The sequence below is a fragment of the Anas platyrhynchos genome, chromosome 11 (genome assembly GCF_047663525.1).
Source record: "Anas platyrhynchos isolate ZD024472 breed Pekin duck chromosome 11, IASCAAS_PekinDuck_T2T, whole genome shotgun sequence".
In the NCBI taxonomy this organism is placed as follows: domain Eukaryota; kingdom Metazoa; phylum Chordata; class Aves; order Anseriformes; family Anatidae; genus Anas; species Anas platyrhynchos.
The window spans coordinates 22,047,034-22,063,149 of NC_092597.1; the positions used below are offsets into that span (position 1 = coordinate 22,047,034).

General features: G+C 55.2%; 1 protein-coding gene across 1 annotated transcript in view; it reads right to left on the reverse strand.

The window, feature by feature from the left end:
* The window catches only part of CHSY1 (chondroitin sulfate synthase 1), a 56,513-nt gene extending 45,076 nt beyond the window's left edge, over positions 1-11,437 (reverse strand). Inside the window, exons 1-2 of the mRNA XM_038184984.2 lie at positions 10,911-11,437; positions 3,653-4,148 (exon numbers count right to left, since the gene is read on the reverse strand). Coding sequence (XP_038040912.1) covers positions 3,653-4,148; positions 10,911-11,209 — 795 coding nt within the window. The 5' untranslated portion in view covers positions 11,210-11,437. The remainder of the gene's footprint in view (positions 1-3,652; positions 4,149-10,910) is intronic.
* Positions 11,438-16,116: the final 4,679 nt, after the last annotated feature.

Genomic DNA, 16,116 nt, shown 5'->3' on the forward strand with positions numbered 1-16,116 from the left:
TAAGTATTCCCCCAAACACCAAGCACAGTGCAGCCAGAGCTGGAAGCACCGGAGCTGGAGGCGGCACCGCTGGGTTAAGAGCAGCCAGGGGCTGAAAAGGGCAATGGGGGCTGAATTTCCCCATTGCCCTTTCAAGGTCTCCAGGCAGGTGGGATTCGCCCACGGCTCCGGGATTACAGCACAAAGTCGTCGGCGAGCTCCTGAGGGCAGAGGAAGGATTTTCTCCACCCACTGTGCCACCGGGACATAACGCAGGCACCCAGCCTGCAGGGTGGGGGCAGCTCTGCTGCAGCTCAGGAGGGAAAAATCCTCTGGGGGAGCTTCTGGGCTCCAATTCCCCTCCCTCCTGTCCCCACGGCTGCTGGGCTGAACGAACTCACAGCCGCACACACCTTCCCTGGGTCTTAATTAAGCAAGTGGGATGATGAGGTATTACACGGGGGCCTTCATCCTGCCATGCCACGATGGATTAGCCTTTGGTGGCTTGTCCTCAGGCTAAGAGCTAAGCCAGACAGCCACCTAACGCGGCAGGCTGACGGGTCCTGGTTCCTAGCACCTCGAAAAGCCAATAATGGGGAAAAAAAACACTACTTCTGCTTCCTGGCTTCATGGGGGAAGCCTCCTCGGTGTCTGCACTACAGCATCACGCAGCCCCCAGCGCAGGCACTGCTTTGAGACATCCAGCTGGCCAGAAACGTGCTCCCTGCCCCCGTGCTCACAAAAATGGGTCAGTCCCAAGCTGCACCCACAGCTCGCAAGGCGCATGGAAGCCCGAATCAGGCAGCCTGCCCCTCTCAAAGCCAGGGCTGGCAGAAAGTCACCGAGATCCAGGCTCAAGGCACCTCGGCACGGCACTCGGAGCTCGATGCAGGGCAGGTCTCGATCCCCACAGCAACCAAAAAGCCTTCACCAGCCTGAGTTCAGAGGTCAGGCAGCGATGACCTAGCGGTGCCAAGTCAGTTTTTCCCCTCCGAAATATTTGCTCCTCCGATAGGTGATTATTTTCTGAAGTGAAAGAGCTCGGTCAGGACCTGGGTGCAGATCTGAGGTCTCTCCTCCGATCCCGAACCCTCCCAGCCCACAGCTTGGCTTCGCCAACCCCGGCTGCTCCCTCCTGTGACCTCTCTGCCCTGCTCCTGAGCAAACACCACCTCTAAAATTAGAGCCCCGTGGCCGTACCTCGCAGCCACAGCCTGCCCGTCACATCGGGCAGATATTTCGGTCTCTCCGGGCTTTGCTCAGGGAGGGTCCCTTCCAGAAGCAGCACATCCCAGCGCTGCCGACGTACTTGGCGGATCCGAGGAGCACGTTAAGGGCTCTCCTAACCTCAGTGGATCTCAGAGCAGCAATTATCTGCAATTACCGCAGATAAAAGACCGCCCAAAACGCTAATTTGAACCCACCCTCCTCCCAGGAGCCCCCCGGTACCCGCAGTCACCACCACCCTGCTTCTCCCCCGGCCAACACCCAGAGGCTCAGGATATCGAACACTGCGCCTTAAAACAATACAAACAAGATCAGAATAACACCGAGCTGCAGAGCAACAGGTCCAGAACTCGGATATGTTTAAAGGAAACACTGAACTCGGAATGAAAGCAGACCATGAACACACTGGGACTGTTTAAATGACAAACAGAGGCTGGGACAGCGCTGAAAGGTGCCCTCGGGGCAGGCAGGCAGGCACAGCACACCTCCAGCACCCCCAGGGTGGGCTAGGAAGGAAGGAGGCTTTAAACGTGTAAAGTGCTGCTAAGGAAAAGCACCAGATGTCCAGAACACCAACATTCCCTACAAGTGCAGAGTCACTTCCTAGCGGGCTCAGCACAAGCCTTGCCTCCCCTGCAGGAGAAAGGCCGGCGCTCTGCATTGCCTCAGACCATGAAGCTCCCTCAAACATTTCACAGCTCCATTTTTTTTCTTGTTTTATGGCTTTTTCTCCCAGCGTGCTGCACAAAGCCCACAGCTCTGGCTGCTCCACTCAGCAGAGGGCTGAGTTTTGGAGCTATCTGTCAGGCAGCCTCGGTTTTGTTTTCACAATGAGAACCCCTCGCCATACAGAGCATTTTCGGAGCTATGTCTCATCCCTGACCCATCTCCTGTAGGGCCACAGCCACGAGCCTGGCTCCAGGAGCCTAAAATCCATCTGCTGCTCCTGATGTGCTGTGGACACAGAGTTTGAGCTCCCCCCAAACCTGCCTGCTATTTTTCTGGCATCTCTTTTGGGGCAAGGTGAAGCAGGAAGCCCAAAGAATCGCGGTGTCCGTTCCCTCTGCTGTGCTTACTGAAAAGCTCCCGACAGCAGGAAGAGCACGAACAAACCCTCACGAGCCCTGAAATGAGCAGTGCTGCTAATGAAGTGCTCCGCAAGGCACCACGGAGAGCAGCGAAGCGACAGGAACACAGGAAAAGGGGGAAAAAAGGGTTTTGAGGCAGACTGCTGAGAGCAGAGACACACAGAGCGGGGACTGGAGCCGCGCTCGGGCACAACCCCAGGGAACGAGGCGGTGGAGATGAGCAGCACAGTGAGGACATTGTGGGCTCCCGAAGTCAGAGAAAGGGGGCAGTGACAGTCGTGGAGATGAGTAAAATGCCTCCGGGCACAGCGCCCACTGGGAACAGCCGTGGTGGGAGCTGTGAAGGGCGCCGTGCCCTGGTGCAGATCAGCTCGGTGCTGCACCAGAAGCTGAAACAAAACACCTTGCACCGCGCTCTCAGCCGCCTGTTGGTTGACATTTGGGGACGTACCAGGCATGGAAAACGTCGCTTTTACCCCCAGCTTCTCCTACCACAGCTGTAAGGGCAGCTGTGTTATTTCGCACGGCTACTGCTGTATCTTAAATAAAATACCGGGCGCAATTCATCCAATAACTGACCATAGGCTGATCAAACGAAACTGATTTTGAGGAGAAGCCCAGCCTCACTCTGTCAGGTATTATTCCTAGCGCAGCTGTGTGTTATCTTTAGTTATTTCAAGCCCAAACGTGGTCGGATTGACTCCAAGGGGTCTGTGCCAGCCTCAGCAGAGCCCAGGTGCTGGTAGCCCAGCAAGCCTTCAGGACCGACAGCTGACACAGGCAGGAGCATCTCCTTTCCTTACCACGTCGCACAAAGCAGCTTTCTGCTGGCCGTAAATGCTGGCATAAAACAATAAACTGCTTGCTCTCTCCCCTGCTCTCTCCTCCTCTCTCCTTTCTCAGCGAAACTCCCGGCGTTTTGCCTGGGAGTAGCGCTAGGAAGCGCAGCTCGAGCCCCGCGGGTGTTTTCGATCAGACAGTCTGGAAACACCCAGGGCTCGCTTCAGAGGGTGCAGAGGAGCACGTTTGATCCATGGCAAGCCACAGGGCACTGGGAGCCCCAATTTTCCACACTGACACTGGAACACAACCGGCTAAATAAGGACGGCTCGAGCAGGCAGAACCACAGGGACCTGTGGCCGCTTGGATTTCAGTTTGTTCCCTTTGTGTCTAGCTGGAGATACCCATTACGAGCACCCAACGTTCCTCCCACCACCCCGGTGTGCCTAAATGCTTCCCTCCTTGCTTCTGAGCTCATGTATGACGGGACCATCAGGTGGCAAAGCCCCGGAGCCACTTCTGCCAGCCTCTCCCTCCCCCAAAACGCCCCCCTCGCTCGCCGCCCCCCTCGTCCTTACCTCGTAGGACCAGACGCACTGCACGCCCGCGAACCTCCGCACGCATCTCCCCACCTCCACGTCCTCGTGGGTGGTGTACATCTCCCGCAGGCACTCGCCGATGTGGGGCACCATCCTGCGCAGCACCTCCCGGCTCATGATCACCCCGGGGCCCCCCATGCAGAAATTCTCGCCCGGTTCCAGCGCCAGCTTCCCCATCTCCTCCGTGGTGCCCAGGCCGGTCTGGCCAAGGAAAAGGGGCTCGCTGCTGTTCAGACTCCTCAGGAAGTTCTCCAGTTTGTCCCCTTTGATGTAAACGTCGTCGTCGGCTCTCATGAACCATTCGTATTTGTCCAGGTAGTGGTCATGCATGTACTTGAGCATCATGAACGATTTCTTCTGGGGAGGGTAAGAGTCATCCACGCCGGGCAGCGGCACGATGGGGATGGGAATGGAGGTGTCCGAGCCCTCGCTGGAGAAGAACTCGACCTTGCCAGGAATGGTTTTGGACCAGGTTCTAGGTGGCAAAAAGACAACAAGAGCGAATTGAGCATGCAAACAGGCAGAAAGAGCTACCCAGCAGAGGTAACGCGGAGCTGCACCTCATCTGCTTCACAAATTTTCTTTTTTGAACGCCTCCAAGGGTTGTTTTTTTGCCATGCAAACAAGGACACTCACGCTGCACCCCGAGCAACTGGCTTAACATGCAAAAAAATCTGATGAGGGCAGCTGTAGCTGTAAAAAAGAATACAGTAAGAGCGGGTCAGGAGGGGTGGGCAGGGTTTCTTACACGTACTTGGTGTTGGTCTAACAGCAAAGGGAACCAAGACAGGCCAACGACTCATACAAATGGATTTAATGCCTCAAAAGCTTCTCTGTGAGCTCTTCGGCATCATATCCCCCTCCACACCTCTCCTAAGCACCCCCAAAGCTCAAATACCCATTCAGGAGTACTGACTTCCAAGGAGCAAACAGCCACTAAATTTCATGTGAACTTGTCAAGAGCCAGGATCCTGTGGGAAAGCAAGCAAAGGGCGGCTTCTCCGGGTGCTGCAAGGCTTTGGGAAATGCTCCTGGATGTTTGCAGCCACCGGAGAATCCCAGTAACCATAACCCTGTAGGGGAGAATATTTTCTAGTTACGTTTGGTGACTTTGCTCAGTCTCATCTACATTCAGAGCCCGACGTGGAAGCCCTCTGGAGGTGAAGGACACAGCACCTCCATGCATCACTGTCGCTTTCACCAGATGCCTCCCAGCACGGCTTCCTGGCCAAAAGCAGAGCAGATTTTGGGCAGCGCAACCCACGTGCAATTCAAAACTCGACAGAGTTAGCTGCCGCGCCGAGGTGGAAATCTAGAAATATTTCCGAAGAATGAAACCTTGGGTTTGCCTGGGAAATGCTGAAGCATTGAATTGGGGCTGAACATCAGCTCTGACACCTGAACAGCTCCAGCTCTGCGTAACGAATGCCACACAATCACTCTGAAAGCTTTGTCTTCTGCATCTCTTACTCATTGGGGTAGTGCTCTGCTGGAAAAGTTGAGGTCCCGACGTCCCACAGGAGCACACGGTGAAGTCAATGGAAACATCCCTGTGACTTCCCAACAGAGGTGATGAGGCCTTTAATCATCGGTGATGTAATTAACGCGTGGTGCTCCTGCTTATGGCTACGTTCTGCTAAAGCACTGAAAAGTGCCCCTTCTAAAACAAGACGAAGTTTCGCTGCTTATTTTGACCGCCCCCGCCCCTTGCATACAAATAGTGGGGTTTGGATGAAAAGGCTACGTGGAAAAATGTTCTTCCCAAAGCAACGCATGATCCAAATTTACAGGCTTCCTCCCCAAAAAGCAGGTCCTTAGTGCTTTCCCATTTCAATCCCTCATTTTTAATGCTCTCGATACCCTGAGGTCTGCCTGCATAAGGGCTGGGAGCCACAGGCAAGGTGGGATGTCTTCTCCCAGCCCAAGTTTTAGGGCTTTTCTGGGCTCTCCGGGAGCGGCCTTCACTTTTATTTATGTATTTATTTGCCTCCCCTCCTCTGTAGGTTCCCGGTTTAATTTTCCTCCCAGCTCTCTCCCCAGCGCCCCTCCCCTGGGGACCCCCTGGAGCATCGCCGGGACAGAGCCCCCATTCACCGCAGGGGGAACAAAACGCATGGACGTCCACAAACCCTGGCAGATTTCATTTCCAGCCCTCCCGTTGCCTCAAGCCCCTTGGCCCAGGGCCAGTTTGGCCCCATCATTTCTTGGGCCCTGTCCACGGTTCAGTTTCAGGCTAAAACAGGAGCCCAGCGCCGAAATAACCCCAGGAGCGGCGCTGCCGCGGGCTGCTCCTCATGCCCAAGCCACAGCTCGCTGCCTCGTGCATCCCCTTTTTGGAGAAAGAATACAAAAAGAACAGCTTGTTCAGGAAATGTTACTGCACCTAGGGAAAGAAGAACCGCAGATTTTAAGGTCGCTGCAAGCACATCCTTCTGGCCCCAGCCACCACCAGGACCAAGGATTGGTAAATGTAGGGATGGATTCGGATCAAAGCTGCTTTTAATTGCTGTCTCTGATGCTGCAAAGAGGCAGACCTGGCTCGGCCACGAGTGATTGCGCAGATCCACGTGTTACCGGCTGAATTTCTTGCCAGCCCTCCCATCTTTAGCTCGGTTCCCTGTCTCAGGTTATGGGCAGCAACCTGACCTGCTGGGCTCCTTGACAGAGCCCTGCTCTCCACGCACCACCTGATATCGCTCTTCTGGTCAAAGGCTTCTCCAAGGGAAGATTTGCAGAACGTATCTGCAAATTAATTCCACCTTTGATGATAGTAATAAAAAAATAAAATATTTTAAGAGAAACCTGGCATCCTCCCAACCCCCTTGTGGATTCCTGGGTCCTCCTCAGTTGTTTTAAGGAATTGCAGCCCCGGTGTCACTGCCACCAGGCTCCTGCAGGGATCACCTCCCCTGTGGTCACCGCTGGTGGCCTCGGCCAGCTTCAGGTCCTGCCGTGCTCGACTCTGTCCAGAGCGAAATATCAGGTTGTGAACACAGCCAATAAGTGCACTGCGCTGGTCATTTAAAAACCAGGCAGCTCCCAGGCTTATCTCCTTGGTGTAATCTGAGTCTGCTCGGTTAAACGGGAGGATGTGCATGAATCAGGACAGCAAGGCTCTGTGTTACCTGCCTAGGAGCAGCGCTGGAAACACGCGTGCCATGTGCGACCTGCTTTCTCTCAGCACACCAGGCACAGCACTCCAACAAACGAGAAGCCAGCAGCGAGAAGAGGAATGAAAATGCAATTTAAGCAAGCATGTAGACATAAAAATTAGGCAACGCTTCCTTAGAAGAAACCTCTCAGCAGAGGATGTTGGGACTGCTCCAGTGTGGTTGGCTAACGAGTCAATTTTATCATCCCTCAACTGGCCGGGTAACAGCTGGGATATCCCACGTGCTCCTTAATCTGAGCAAATCACCAGCAAACTGGAGGCAAAGACTTTGACAGAGCTCTTACAGGTATCTGAAAGCTGTGTACAGAAAGCCGTGTGCACAAAGATAGCTCTAAAAAATATATGCACGTGTTATAAAAAGTGACCACTACTGTAGCTTCTGAGTGCTGTCGTAATTTCTTCATTTAAAAGTAAGCTATAAAAGCACAGCTTGGAGCAGCACAGATCTGGAACGTTGTCTCTTCGGTTTCCGCAGCGTTTATTATTTATTTGAGTTACCTTGCTTTATCCTCAGCTCCGCAGACTTGGCAGAAACAGCCTGCTACCTCGCGCAGACAGTGCCCCCTTTGTAGAGACCCCGAATTAGAGACAATTACAGAAAAATATGTTCTGCTTTTGTCCGCACAGTTTGGGAACTTAGCTGAGACCAGAGAAATCGTTTTGAGTTTGCAGAAATGGTCATGTTGTGTAATTAACCTGACGGAAATCGTTATCAGCAAGATAAGGGACCTACAGGACTTCCTTCTCGGACACACATTTCAGCAAACTTTATGTTCAATTAGTGCTAACTTTGCACAATTGTTCTACAGGAACCCAGGTCCCACCTTTCCACCAAGATTTGCTACAGGGGGATTTAACAGAGAACCTAAGCAGCTTCCACAGCTCCTTAAAGTCCTTTGAATTAATGAGATGCCGGGTTTCTGTCCCTGAGTACACACGGATTTTCCTTGTGGAAGGGACAGAAAGGGATCCATCCCCTGCGGGCAACTTAATATCTCCACATCCCCATGCAGCAATCAATCCTACGTGATTTGTGTCCTTCTGTCCCATGAACATTCTCTGAAATTTTAGGAAAAAATCCCGTTTCCTGCTAGGAGAGCCCAGGTACATCATATTTGTGCCGGATGACACAGGAGCAGGAATTTTCCTGTGGCACTGCTGCTAAGCTGAGCATCGCTCCGTCACGATGTTCACAGCCACTGCACGTGAATTCTCCCAGGAGATGTGAACGCACACCCCCCAATCCACCTTCCCACCTCGCTAGTGACCAGAAAACCCCACAGCCGCCAGCTCTGGGCTCTGAATTGAAAAAAAAAAAAAAAAAGGCATGGAAATGTGGTTTGCATTATGCGCCGGCAGCAGCTGGAGTGGGCTTAGCCAGATAATACCCAACCTGGGAAACGCCACGGCTCTGCTCCTGCAGGGACACGGGGCACTCACGCCGTGTCCCAACCTCTGACACCCGGCCATCAGCAGCATTCGCACTGCTCTCCTGTCGGGTTTCCCTGGAAATCTAGTTGCTATGGAAAACGCTAAAAAAAAGGGAAAGAAAAAAGGGTTAACGGCTCGATATTTCTATTCTTGAGACAGCAGGCTTAAATCTTGCAGGGAGAGTGCTTAGCCCTGACTGCCTCTCCTTCCTGCAGCTCTTTCAGGACAACTCCCCTCAACTGCAAAGCCATTAGCACGCAGTGCTGCACTTTCCCTGAACCCCGGCCGTCCTTTAACTCCTTCCTGCACTGCTCTTTTCCTGGCTATTTCACGCCCTTTGATGTGACACTGCTGTTTCTGAGGCCGCATTTTGCCGGCCTGCTCGAAGGGAAGCTCCTCTAACCTGGCTGTCAGATGCAATCACCGAAGCTACGAATCCGCCCTGCAAAAAAAGAAAAAAAAAAAAACACCAAAACCTGGAGATCTGAAGCTTATTTCTCTGCCTCGCAGAGCACAAAAGCCCGACTGTTTCAAAGGGCCGGCGGCTCCTGGAAATCCAGCGGGCCCGCTTTGCCTTGCAGTGGTCATTTGGCTCGTGATTGATGTTCAGGAAGTGGATTGCTTCCCCTCTTGTTAGACCCTATCGGGATTCACAGCAGCGAGGAGCAGCGAATGCTTTCCGCTCCAGCCCCTTTTAGCTCTGCCCGTCAATGGCCTTTGAGCCGCGGCAGCGCGGAGGCATTCAGCCCCTGAATCCCTAATTCCTTTCAGCGGTATCAAGGCCCTGCACACGCTGCCACCCCGGGAAAGCCTTGCGAGCAGCTTCCCGTTTGGCTCGCTGTGCCAGCGATTCAGCTCCCCAGGATGCTTTGTCAGTGTGGTAATCCCAGCGATTGTCTGCCCCAGCGCTTCATGGCAATCAAAAGCCATTTAGGATTTCAGGTTCGTCTTCCTCTTCCCCCTCCCCACCTTCCCCCGAAGATGCCTTCCTGTCACCAGGACATTAGCTCGTTTCTTTTGCCAGCAGCGGGGAGAAAAACGCCCTCAGCCCTACCGCAACGCTCCCAGCTCTCCCCATTCGGCCCTTCCCAGAGCTGACAGCCCCTCTGGAGGTTAAACCAAAAAGAGAAGCACAATAAAAAGTGATGCTCAGCCCTCCTTCCCGGGGCTGAAGGAGCCCGACCCGCCAAGCTGCATCTTTAACTGTTTTATTCGTGCACAGACGCTGCAGATCTGGCTCCGAGCTCTCCTGCAAGCACAGGCAAATCCAGGTGGGAGAGCCCTTCCCGCACCAGCACGGGAAAACATCCAGGACTAACACCCGTCTCCGGACAATGCCGCGATCACCGTCCTTTTGGGGATTCCTGCCCCAAAATCGGGTGGCTGCTAGACCGCTGGCTCTGCCACAGGACCTGGTAGGGGATGTCCCAGCGTGACTCCAGCCTTCCCCGATGTAAATGGGCATCGCAGGGCTCCTCGTGGGATTTGCAATCCAAAGCGCTCCATCCCACACGGGGAAGAAAAAGACAGAACCCTGAAGAAACGCATTCCTTCACCCCTTTCAAAGGATCCGTCACACGCCCTCTGTAACTTAATTACGGGTCTGCTGCCGAAAGAAGGCATTAAGTCTCCATTACGGCCCTCTTTGGTGCACAATACGCTGCGGATTGCCCAAATTAAGCAATTTGGCGGAGTTTTGGTGCTGATACCAAGAGCTGCCCCTTCCCAGGAGGAGACAGCCCCCGTCCATCGCGCCCTGCCCGGCCAGCGGGGCCACGCGTTGCCCAGCGGGGCAGGGAGGCGATGGAGAAACCTTTCCTCCAGCACAGGCACCGAGGGGATGTTTTAGGAGGCCAAGACCCACCCCGCAGCCCCTGTGGCCTGCTCGGAGCCGGGCTGACATTTTCAGCTCCCAACTCCTCCGGCCTCCCGGAGCGAGGGGCGTTATTTCGGCAGGGCCACGTCTCCGGCACGCCAGGCGCTGAGGCTGAGGGCTGAAGCCCCGTCCCTACACCATCACCTCCATCACCGGGGTCTGAGGCACACCGTCCAGGGCACAAATCATTCCCTAACCCCAGCACGGCCACCAGGAGAGGGTTCCTGAGCCGGCTCCACCTGGCACAGCTGCGAGCGGAGGCAGCGAGCGGCTTCCCCCTTTGTTCCCAGGCGCAGTTTGCTGGGGCTCCATCTCCTCGCCTGGACGCGGGGTTGTGGGGGGATTTTTTATCCAGCTCCCTATCCGGCAGCCCCCAAACTTTTATTTTTGAGCCTGTTATGTATTATTGTGGCTGGTTTCGGAATGGGAGATTGCTGCCTTCGGGAGGGAAGAAGCAATAGGTCTTTTTGGGAAGGGCAGCCGGCCTTGTGTGCGCTTCCACAGCTCCCCATTTGGGAAGGGGAGGGCGGCAGCTCTTTGCCCGTGCCGGGCACAGCGAGGCGAGGGTTTGGCCATCCCCAAACCCCTCAGCGACCACCACCACGGTCCCCCGAGACCAAAAACGGAGCCACCCCTCAACAACACGCCTGTCCGTCCATCCATCCTCAGTGCGCCCCATCCCAAGGTGGTGATGGCGGTGGGGGGGGGGGGGGAGCCCCTTTTCCCAAAACCTCCCCCACTTCGTCCCCTCTCCTCACCGGTGGGCAGCCACGGCGCGGCTCCTCAGGTACTTCTGCGCCGTCATCACCCCCACGAAGAGAAAGCTCCGAGCCTGCGGGCCGGGGCGGCGAGGCTGGGAGGCGGCAGCGACGGCGGCGGCGGCGGCAGCGGCGAGGGGAGGGGGCGGCGGGCGGCAGCCCAGCGGGCGGGCACGGCGGGGCCGAGCCGCCGCAGCCAGCTCGGAGGCTCGGGGCAGGACGAGCCGAGAGGCGAGCACGAAGCCCAGCACCAGCCCCAAGAGGACGCTGAGCCAGGCGCGGCGGCCGCGGCCCGCCATGCCCCCACAGCCCGGCTCCAAGCGACCCCGGAGCCGAGCGTGGTGGTGGTGGGGGGGGGGGCGGCTCTCCTCACAGCCCCTCCGCCACCACAGCCTCCACCGCCTCCTCCTCCTCCTCCTCCTCGGCCACCGCCGCCGCCGCCAGCCGCGCCGAGTCGCCCAGCGCCGCCATGGGGGGAAGGGGAAGGGACGGGAAGCGGAGGGAAGGGGGCGCCCGCCTCCCCTCCATCATCCCCTCCCCTCCCGGCCCCGGTCCTGCCCCTCGGCACAGGCGCCGTGTGCGGCCCCGCGGCCGCTGGCTCCGCCCGGGGTGGAGGGGGGACGCCCGCAGCCAGCCCCCCCCCTCCCGCTGAGGGGATGGGGGAGGGAAAGGGGGGAGCGGAGACCCCCGGGGTGGGGGCTGTGGGGGCACCAAGGAATGGGTAGTGGGGATTTGGGGGGTTTTGGGTGTGGGGTGGGAGCTGTGAGGTAAAAGAGAAGGATGGGACCCCGGGGGGTGCGGAGAACCCGGGGGTGAGGAGCTGTAGGGGCAGCAAGGGGTGGGCTGTGGGGATTTGGGGGGTTTTTGGGGTGTGGGGTGGGAGTTGTGAGGTAAAAGGGAGGAATGGGAACCTAGAGGGTGAGCAGCCCCGAGATACAAGGAGCTCCGGGTGCAGCAAGGGTTGGGTTGTGGGGATTTGGGGGGGTTTTGGGGTTTTTTTGGGGTGTGGGGTGGGAGTTGTGAGGTAAAAGACAGGGATGGGAAGCTGGGGGGTGCAGAGACCCCGGGGTGGGGGGGCTGTGGGGATTTGGGGGGGGGTTCGGGGGGTTTTTGGGTGTGGGGTGGGAGCTGGGAGGTAAAAGAGAGAGATGGGAAGCTGGGGGGTGTGGAGACCCCGGGATGTGAGGAGCCCCGGGGGCAGTAGGGGATGGGTTGTGGGGATTTGGGTTTTTTTTGGTTGTGGGGTGGGAGCTGTGAGGTAAAAGAGAAGAATGGGACCCCAGGGAGTGCTGTGGCTGAGGTGGCACTGTGGGTGCTCAGGGAGGGGAGTGCTGGGGCTGACACTTCAGCAGGACAGCCAGGGACAGGAATGCTCCATTGCCCCTTCTGCACCCTGATGGATTGAGCACAGGTAGCTCGTTATCCCCACACCACAAAACACCCCTGGGACACAGCCACGCGGCCCCGTCCCACAGCCAGGCCCTTGGTGTCGTCCCCTGGCCGTGTGTGGGGCCCCAGCCCTGGCTTCACCCTGTGCCATGTTGTTCATCTGCCTGGGAAGAGAAGGCCGGGGCAGTTCTCTTTTCCCACCTTGCTAATTAAAGCTAGCAGAAATAGGTCAGGCTGTTTCCATCCTAAGGCCGTAAGGACTGCTCGGCAGAGGGAAGGCAGGGTGAAGTGCTTCTCTTTAATCTGGCTGCACTAACTCCCCACGTGCGTTTCATCTGCAGAGTGCTTCGGCTTCAAACAGCCCCAAACCCTTGACATTTTCAAGCAAAAAAAGCCTGCAGTCTTCGCAGAACAAACGCAGCTGGCCCAGCCCACTGACCATCCACTTATCGGCGTGGTTCCTTCCACTTCCCCTGCAGTTCTGCATCTCCCGTTGCCAGCCTTTCCCTTTGCATCTTTTACCATTTCTTTATGTCATGGTCTCATCCATGGCAAGCTCAGAAAGTCTGTTATTGAGCAAGGGCCGTTGTGAAAGAAACCACTGTGCCAGCCTTCAGTGACACCAAGCTGGGCACATACGGTGGATTTTTACAATCTTCCTATAGCGTGTCACATTTCTGGGAAGCGTCAGGTAATACTGCAATCCGATGGTTTAATAAATGCTGATGTGTCTTGAAAAAAAACGCTTCTGCATGGTTTTATTGGCGCTCTGACGTCGCAAGGCTGATACTGAGGTCAGCACCGATGAACTCTGGCGATGTCAGGAGCAATGAATTACCTGAGTGCCATGACAATTGATGGCGTTAAACAAAAATAAAACAGAAATAGAAGCGGAGAAGAAATGCAAGCAAGCAAACAGAAAGGAGCAGGAGGTCTCCTTTCGGTTGCCAACAGGCAGAGCGCAGCAGGATCGCGTGAGATGTACGTTTATAGGAAGAGGAAGAAACAGACAAGAACTAAAAGGCAGAAGGCAGGGAGAGTGAAAAAAGGGCCAGACAGGAAGAGACGGGAGGCAGAGAAAAACTGGGGAAGGAGAGGAGGAGAAGCACTGCCTGGCGAACACCAGCCCAAAGGCAGGAGGGGTTTCTGAGGCTGACACGGTTTGCCTTCCAGAGTCGCAGAACGCGGGGAAAGGGTTAAAAATGCAGCACTAGCCTGGGTGCAGCAAACCTTTGCAGTTTCCCACCAGTCCTGCATTGCTGCCAGGCAGATAAGAGTGGTGAAGATCCCCCAGAAGGGCTCCTCAAAGGCTCGTCAAGCATCCTCGTGCCACTTGGAGCAGGGCTGCGCTGCCACCACTGCCACCGGCACAGAGCCCCGCGGGCTGGGGCTTGCCGGGAGCTTTGCTTTTGCTCCGACAAAGCCAGCACAGAGTTGTTCACCTGGAAACTTCATTTTGGGATCAGGGAGTGGGACCCAGCATCCACCTCAGTCCATTTCTGTTAAAATGATCCCAAACGAGTTATACCACGAAACCCCTTTGTGCTGGGCAGTGCTTCCCTTGCACAGGGGGAAATCCCCAAATCCCCACTCTGTCCCCACTACTGCAATCCCCTTCTGCCTCTCAGGATTATTGTTATTTCTGCTGTTTCCCTGATCCCTTTCCCCTCAGCCTGTGCCACTCCGGCTCCTTTACTTTCAAAAGCTTTTTTTGGTGAGGGGCCTCCCCAAACGCTGCTCCTCCCCTCTCCCCAAATAAGCCCGAATATCGGGTCCTAAAACTCAGCAAGCCGACAGATGTTGAAACTAAACTAAGGAGGCCTTTCCTCCTTTCCAAAAGAAGATGTGGCAAGTCCGTGAGCAGGAACAGGCTCACTCTCAACGTGCTCCAAATCAGCAGGAAAAATCTCCTGATTCAAGGGAAAGACACTGTGGCCTGCGAATTACAGGAAAAGGCAGAGCTGGTGTGGTTAAAAGGCCATAAAAAAAAAAAAAAAAAAAGAAGGGTTGGGGCTGAGGAGCTGTCAGCTGGCTCCTTCCCATGAAGAAAAAGAAGTTAGTCATCAGAACTGAAAGCTCCAGGCGACTTCAGCACACATGGAAACGATGAGGCGCGGGAGCTCGCAGAACCCAGGGGCCACACGGTGTTGGGAGCAGGCAGGGCAGTGTCGGGGACCCGGCTTTGTCCTCGCTGTTCTCCAGCTCCAGGACACTGCTGCACGTCCTGCAGCAGCCTGACACCAAGCCTGGCTCGCACGGCCTTGCAGGGTTTCAGTTCTCTGCTGTCCTGGGGTTTGTTTCGGTGTTTTCCCACCTCCCAGCCCCACAGCCTGCAGGGGGGAGCAAGCCCACATGTCCCACTGCCAGCCAAAGGGCTGAGATGCCCAGCAGGACGGAGATCAGGCAGGAGGTGAACCTAATTTTTTAGGTTTAGCAAGGGGACACCCCGCTAGGATCCTGTGCTGGGCTTTGTACTGCCAGGGCTTGGTGAATGCTTCGCCCAGGGACTTAGAGGATGCTGCAGTGAAACACGGTCACAGCACAAACCCATCAAAAAAGCCACAGTTCCTCGTGGCACAGAGCAGCCCTGGACACCCCAATGTCCTTCCAGGCAGCGCCCAGCCACGCAGGCTTCCCCAGGCACAGCTACGGTGCCTCACCTGATCTCATTGGTTTTTAAATGATTTTTATGCCAAACTCAAGTTCAAAAGCAGCAGATGTACGAATGCCCCTTTCACTGCTCCTGCCCCCTCCCCTGTCCTTGCACAGGGCAGCTGCTGTTTCCATTATAGGGTTAAAAAAAGAAAAAAAGGCAAATTCAGGGAAAACTTGAACACAGGTTAGCTCCTCCAACACAAGTAAAACCCTGCTCTGACCCTTGGTGGCCTAGAGTAAGCTTTAAGTCTGTTTGGCCCAGAAAGGTCATACCTCAATCATATTTAAGTGCCTTCCTCTATTAATACAGCATTTATTTTCAATGATTACTTGATGCTATATATATTCTTGCTGCTATAAATTAAAAGACAAGGTATTTTTCTCATATAACTGTGTACAAGCATAAGCAGGCATACTTTTATAAAGCATTTTCTATTCTGCATGCAGTTCGTGGGATTGCTTGAGGACATTTCTCGAGGACTCTCAGAAGCCTGAGGATGCTCGCTGTGTGTGTCCCACTCGAGATTAGCACGTGGACCGGCTGGGGGGAGCATCCTCATCAGACCCCAGCAGGTTAGATACACATTCAGACTACCAAACCAGCAATCCTCTTTTTTACATGAAGAAGTACCACTTTGCAACCACTTTTTCCCATCAGTTTTGATCTCTGGTATATCCACAATAACGACCCCACTCACAGGATGTGCCTCCTACCCTATTACCATCCTCACCATATTTTAAAATACGAGCTAAAGAAGTGAACTAGTTTGCCAGTGCCCCAGAAACGTTAATTATTAATGTTCCAGTACTTAAACCGATACTTTAAAAACTAGCCAGACGCTGGAAAATGAGCATACTTCGTACATTCAAGGTAACAGACTCATGGTGGAAAAAATCTCGCTGGGCAGCCGGCAGCATTCGTCTTTGTCACGGTATTTCCAGCTCCCTTGCATTTTCCTGAGTGATGCAGAAACTCCTGCCCCGGTTCCAGCACCCACTTTTTTTCATCCCCATCCTCATCTGGTCCCGACCAGGACCAATCCCAACTTCTCCTCTTCGGCTGAATCACTCTGAAGACAGCAGCTCCAGGGCCACGCAAACGCCACCAGCTGCTCCTTGCGTGAAAGCCAAGCCGACATTGCCATCCCACGGCTCAGCACCG